We start from the raw sequence: 6,000 nt of genomic DNA, 5'->3' as shown, positions 1-6,000 counted from the left end.
CGGTGCTGGAGTGGAGAGGGGACTTTCAGTTACTCGAATGTTTCCTGATCTGGGGTCCAGACTGTCCTAACGACTCTCTTGTCCTCTTAAACGTGACCACAATTCCCCGGAGTGATGACCTTCCCCCGTTAACCCCGAGTGGGCCTTTAGCAGCTCTCGACTAGGAGCCTTTTGTTATTATAGTGCTGTCTTAGGCAAATGCAGAGGCACAGACGATCGATCGGGCATCAAGTATGTTTCTAATTCCGTGGGTTTGGTGAGGCAGCCACGTTTCAGAGGCGACCCTAACTGCTGTTCCCCAAGCACGGTAGCCTACCGTTTGCTGCTGCAGAGCTGACAGCGCGGCTCGGACTGCCCCCAAGGCCAAAGGAGTCCTGGGCTTAGCTCCGCCCCGCTCGGCCTGGGTGGCAGCGATGGCCCAGGTCCCCCGACTCTCGGCCCTGTGGGCAGCTGGCGCGCGCGTGTCTCCGCGTGTCTGCGCGTGTGTGTCCATGCGTGTGAGTGAAATGAGGTGGAGTCCTACGCCTGGGTGTTTCCTTCCAAGAGATTTTGACCAGCAATCATGGAAAAAAAAAAATTCTGGCTAAAAGGATGAAAACTGAGTAAGTACACAGAACTTTGAACTTGAAACAGAATGCGACCAAACGCAAGCAAAACCCTGACAGTAACCCCACACATTCAAACTGCTATTCCCTTCTTGTGTTAAAGGCCGCGGATGCTGACAGCAAAGTGGCAATTGAAAACTGAACGAAGGGAAGCAGTTCAGAAACCGCTGAGAGCAGGGCGGCTTTCAAACCGGAGGGAAAATGAGAAACTGCTAGGGCAACCTGGCCTGCGCCCAGCTGTGCAACAGGCACTTCGCGTTCCCTCTGCTGCGTCTTTGGGGCTCTTTTCAGACTCAGGTCCGCTTTACTGTGCTTTCTCTTTGCCCCAAAGCCAAGACAAGCTGAACTCCTAAGTTTATGACTGTTGTGGAAATAAGATATTACCGGAAGAAACTCTTGCCAGCCCGGGATGCATTCGAATGATTTCTTACGACTCTCATTATTTTGACATCTTTAAAGAAAGAATAAGCAAGTCAGTCACTTTTTACTGTCCTTCACGAAAGGGCTCTAAACACCTCGGACCGCTGGGACCTGTGTGAGTCTTTGGCATGAACCTTCGGAATGTTCTCAAGGGAAGTTGGGGCGAACTTGATTGGAGCTGTGCAAAAAGAAGACAGATGTGTACTTTTTTCATGCTGACAGCGTGGCCAGGGGCCAAGTGAAGGTGGACTGGTCATGGTCTGTCGACCGGGGTTCCTTTGTCGCCGGCGATTTTGCCCCCGACCTTTCCTGGTGGGTTTGGTGGTGGCAATCTGTCTCTTTTACCAGACCCTGACACTCCGAGGGGCTAAGAAGCTTGCAGCCGAGGTTCCTGGGTCTGGTCCCCAAAAACCCTCACAAACCCAGGCTAGCAGATGCGAGCTAGGCTATCCACGGAACAAACGGTGCTTCCATCTCTCGGAGAATGCCCAGGAAATCAGGAAGGTAAGTCTGAGTTTTAGCCTGAGCAGTCGGCCTCTCTCTCCTTTCTGCAAAACTAAAATTAACTTTCATGAGGTCCGAAAGGGAGCCAGAGTATAAACAGCCCAAAGTGACCTGCTGACTGGGTGTGTTACATAAAAGCTGAGAAACTTCCGAAACCTACTTAAAGGGTTCTGCCCTTTATCTTTTAGACATGATCTTCATTTCAGTGAAATGAAATGCTTTCTAAGAGAGATCTAAGAAATTTGAGGATTTATACATAAGAAACAAAAGTCACCCTCGGGTGTCTTCCCTTAGAGCAGAGAGCAAGTGGACTAAGACACTCTCAGAATTCCATCTGATGATCTGCTAAGTTAGCTCTGAATTTGGTGAATATGTTTCTAAACTAATGTACTCATTTCTAAAGAATAGTACTATAGTTTTCATAAGAATAATTGTCATATAGTTTAATTGTTCATAGAATTAGGGAAACACCAGTTCAGTATAGTGTCCATACCTAACATCTAAGCACTCGGGAGGAAAAGGCAGGAAGCAAGCACTAACCCAGGTTGCTCTACATGAAGAGTTCTGGGCAGTGTTTAATAGTGAGACTTCTCTTTTCAAAGTGTGCATTTATACTTGGTGTGGTGGTTCATGCTTATAATCCCAGCACAAGAAAGACAGAGGCCGGGGGCCAGGAGTTCAAGGCCAGCCTAGGTTAAATACATTGTTCACCAGAATCCAGCCTGAGCTACATTAAACACGGTCTAGAAAACAAAGTTGGAAAAAAAGAGATCATTTTGTATTCACGATGGGCAGGATAGTCTCACCATTTTAATTTATAAAGTATAGGAAACAAAACAAATCCAGAAAACACATAAAACTTCTGTTTTAATATTGCACTCTGTTCATGCCTAGCTACAATTACAGACTTTTCACTGTCAAGTATAAATAAGAAAAAGGGTGAAAAACTGGTTATTTAAAAAGTTGTGATGGAAAAACCATTCAATTCAGTGACATTTGAAATAGTATGCAGCAAGATATCTTTGGGATCCGTAAGAGGTACCCTTTCTCTAAGTAGACTTAGCCAGAGTTTCTGAGCCTGCTTATTGGTTGGAGCAGAATTTCATCTTGGGTGGCAACATAGTTATTGTCCCCCGTACTGCCACTTCCAGGACCACAACAATGTTGTTTTATAAACTCTTTTGTTTGTTTCATTTCAGACTCATAACCCAGGGTAGATAGCTAGGTAGGTAGACAGTAGGTGGGGTTACTCAACTTGAAAACAAGTCAACTCTCATTGAAGAATGCTCAAGTGAGCCACATGGCTAACAGAATGCCCTGCTGCCTCCCACAGAAATCCATCTGCTCGGTTCCTACCACAGTATAAGTTCTAAGTAAAAGCAAACTCAACAGTGACATAACCATGCCTGAAGCCATCACTTGAGGAATGCACGGCAAATCACAGTAGATTAAGATGCTGAGCACTTGAAGACTGTCACATGGGTGTATTCATTTGTTAGCAAAAACGTGAAGATTGTGTTCACTTCTGACAGAGCAGGGTCATCTTTAAAGGAAGACTCAAGTCAAGGTGTGACTCAACCTTCAGGTGTTCTGAAATAACTGGAGAATGTACCTTTGGTTAGTTTATGTAACTTTTTCCTTTGCTTTTTTTTTATTATTATTTTCTTGAATACTTGAGATTTATGACAAATGTACCTGAATTTTAAAAGCTACTTTTTGGTAGTTTGTAATTGTGATGTTCTTTAAAAATGGGTTAGGGGAACATTTAAACACTTAAATATTTTCTAGGAAATTTAGGTGGAAATGATTCATTAATTAGCTTGTAGCCTCCTTTACTTCCCTGCTGGTTATTTCCCAGTTCTGGCTTTGTTTGTATCTTAAGCATATGTTCGCTGTTATTTGTAGACTGTCACAGAAAATTCCATTTCAGCTTTGGAACTCCTGCTCCTTGGGAAACATCTGAAACTTATTGGCTGCTGGTGTAAAAAAAACATACACTCTAGAATTTTCTTCAACCAGAAGAATGCCAAACACATGATGGTTTTGGCTCCCAAATGATTCACAGCCTTAAATATTTAAAACATAAGCAAGATTCTAAACTGAGAATCATAGTTCAGTGAATGTGAGAATGTGTTGCCAAACATTTGCTCTGTACCTCTGATTTTAATGAGTGCAACCCGCTGATAGTAAAGAAGGTAGAAAGAAGGTGGCCTGGAAGCCTTAGTCAGAACCAGAGATAAACAAATCTTGTTTGTAGTGTATCTTCCAGAAGGAGTCAAGTAATAACCAGATGCAGTGGCTAAATACCCATTCAGAGATCTAACGTGGAGAGAGAAATCCATTAAGAATCTTACACAGATCCTTTCAAAAATAATGATTTGTTAAAGTCACTAATGAAATGAACAGCAAGGCACTGTAGAAGTGGGTGTTCCTGAAGACCTAGAAGTAGTTCTTAGAAATGATATCTTACAGAAGTAGATTTTTCTTTTCATCTATACATTCTGACATTTGTCATTACTTTTACTGATAGGTTAAAATAGTCAACTTAACTGAATCTCTCATTTTTACTATGGTTGAATCCACCCATCTTTAAATGCTTATAAAAGATGCTTAAAACCACTGAATTTAACTATAAAAAATGTGTTTTGATATATAAAAGAAATTTAGTGCAAACTCTTGCATGTATGTATCTATACAGATGTCTATGGGCAAATAATTTATTTTGATCAGATATTCAGAGCAAAAAACCCACCAAGACCCCTGAAAGTGCTTAACAACTTCTATGCTTCATTGTTTAATAAACTGCTCATTCTGTGTATATCAATTGAGTCTGAATAAATAAACCTAAAATGAAAAAAAAAACTTTAAAAGTCTTCAAAGGAGGATGTTAAAACAAACAAACAAATAAATAGCAACTTTGTGGGAAAACATAGAAAAACAGAATATTTCTCTAATCACAGTTGTTCATCAATGAATAAGCAACAAGTCTTTCTTGGTCTTTTGGCTGCAATCCCTTCTTAGAAGAGCTCTCTGTACTTTGTCTACCTGGTAAAAGTGATTCCACAGCGGGAGATATTTGAAGACCATAACATTGCCTTCCACACCTTCCCCATTGGGAACCAATTCAACATGAAAGCTGTTCCCAGTGCCAGTGAGATCACAGTATTCAATCTGCCAGTTTTCCATAAGGAAGTACTCGCCCTTCTTTCAGGCCAAATTTTAATTCCTTTTTCCACTTGTACATTCCAATGTGCCTTGTGAAGCAGATGCACTATTGTCATTTCTTCCAGATTTTTCCTCTCAACATTGGTTGTTTAAATCTTATTTAATAATCTGCCGTGTCTTAAAACCATTCCAACTTAATATATAAACCTAGTTATATTGTCTTCACTGGGGTAGGTTGCTCTGTAGATTTATCCATTTTCATGGAAGCTGATGTCTTAACATTGCATAACACAGAAAACATATTAAATTATCAACTGACACAATGGGTGAGATCTCCTCTGTCCATGCTTCTCTATTGGAAACATGGCTATTTGAGGACTGTGTTTAGACTCGGGAGAGCCATGTGTTTCTGATTATCTCCCGTTGAGGCTACACAATGGGAACTACTATTCCTTGGACTGTGACAGGGCTGTTTGCCTTCCAAGTCTTCCTCACTCTCCTTTCAGTTTTCAGGACCTCTCTCTGCAACTTTCACTACCCCAGGAGCCAACATAGCCTAACATCAATAAGCAAATGTCCTCACTAAATGTATTCTCATCCATTGTGCTTGTATTTGTAAAAATAATCAACATACTTAACATTTGAAAATGTCTTTAAAATGACTTGTTTAGTCTAAGTTTTGTAGCATCAGGAAGCTAGACCAACTCTTAGGTGCTGACAATTGATTGGAAAACACAATCTCGGGGACACCAGAGCAGAGACAAAATAAAAGAGAAAGAAGGATGGGTTGAAAATACAGTGTGTGCACTTTCTGGGTTCACATCCAGAGAAGCTGTCTTCAGCTACTGAATCCCAGGCAGCAGAGACCAGAGGAGACCCTGATTGCCTCTTCTGTCTTTCATTGGATTGATTGTGTTCATCCAGTGTTTCTGAATTCTCAGGGCAGCCATGAGAGGTAGTCAGGGCCTTTGATAGATATATCATTTTGCTAGTACAAATTGTCTGAAATGGTCACTCCTTTTAAATATGTAGCATAAGAGTTACAGTCAGTGGCAGTCAGAATGGTGTGTGTGTGTGTGTGTGTGTGTGTGTGTGTGTGTGCATGTGTGTGAGAGAGACAGGGGGCAGTACAGTGAAAACTGTCCTCAGTCATATAGTTACAGTAATAGCATGAGAAACACCTACCAACAGACAGATGAAGCACAGAAACCTAGTGGCAGCTGTAATAATGGTCGTAATAATTTCACTTCCTAACAATCCACTGAAAATATCTCCATGGCTCTGCCTCTTGGAAAATGACTTTGCT

The 6,000-nt window shown here is 41.6% G+C and overlaps 1 protein-coding gene across 2 annotated transcripts in view; it reads left to right on the top strand.

The window, feature by feature from the left end:
- The first annotated feature begins 414 nt into the window (after window positions 1–414).
- Window positions 415–6,000, top strand: part of Cped1 (cadherin like and PC-esterase domain containing 1) — a 280,079-nt gene continuing 274,493 nt past the window's right edge. Inside the window, exons 1-2 of one of the 2 annotated variants that reach the window (XM_057776723.1) lie at window positions 415–602; window positions 709–1,529. In XM_057776723.1, coding sequence (XP_057632706.1) covers window positions 1,281–1,529 — 249 coding nt within the window. In that variant the 5' untranslated portion in view covers window positions 415–602; window positions 709–1,280. Of the gene's footprint in view, window positions 1,530–6,000 lie in introns of both variants that reach the window. The other variant, XM_057776730.1, reaches the window with a different exon arrangement.

Source organism: Chionomys nivalis, chromosome 1 (genome assembly GCF_950005125.1).
Source record: "Chionomys nivalis chromosome 1, mChiNiv1.1, whole genome shotgun sequence".
In the NCBI taxonomy this organism is placed as follows: domain Eukaryota; kingdom Metazoa; phylum Chordata; class Mammalia; order Rodentia; family Cricetidae; genus Chionomys; species Chionomys nivalis.
This window is presented reverse-complemented; position numbering and strand designations above follow the sequence as displayed.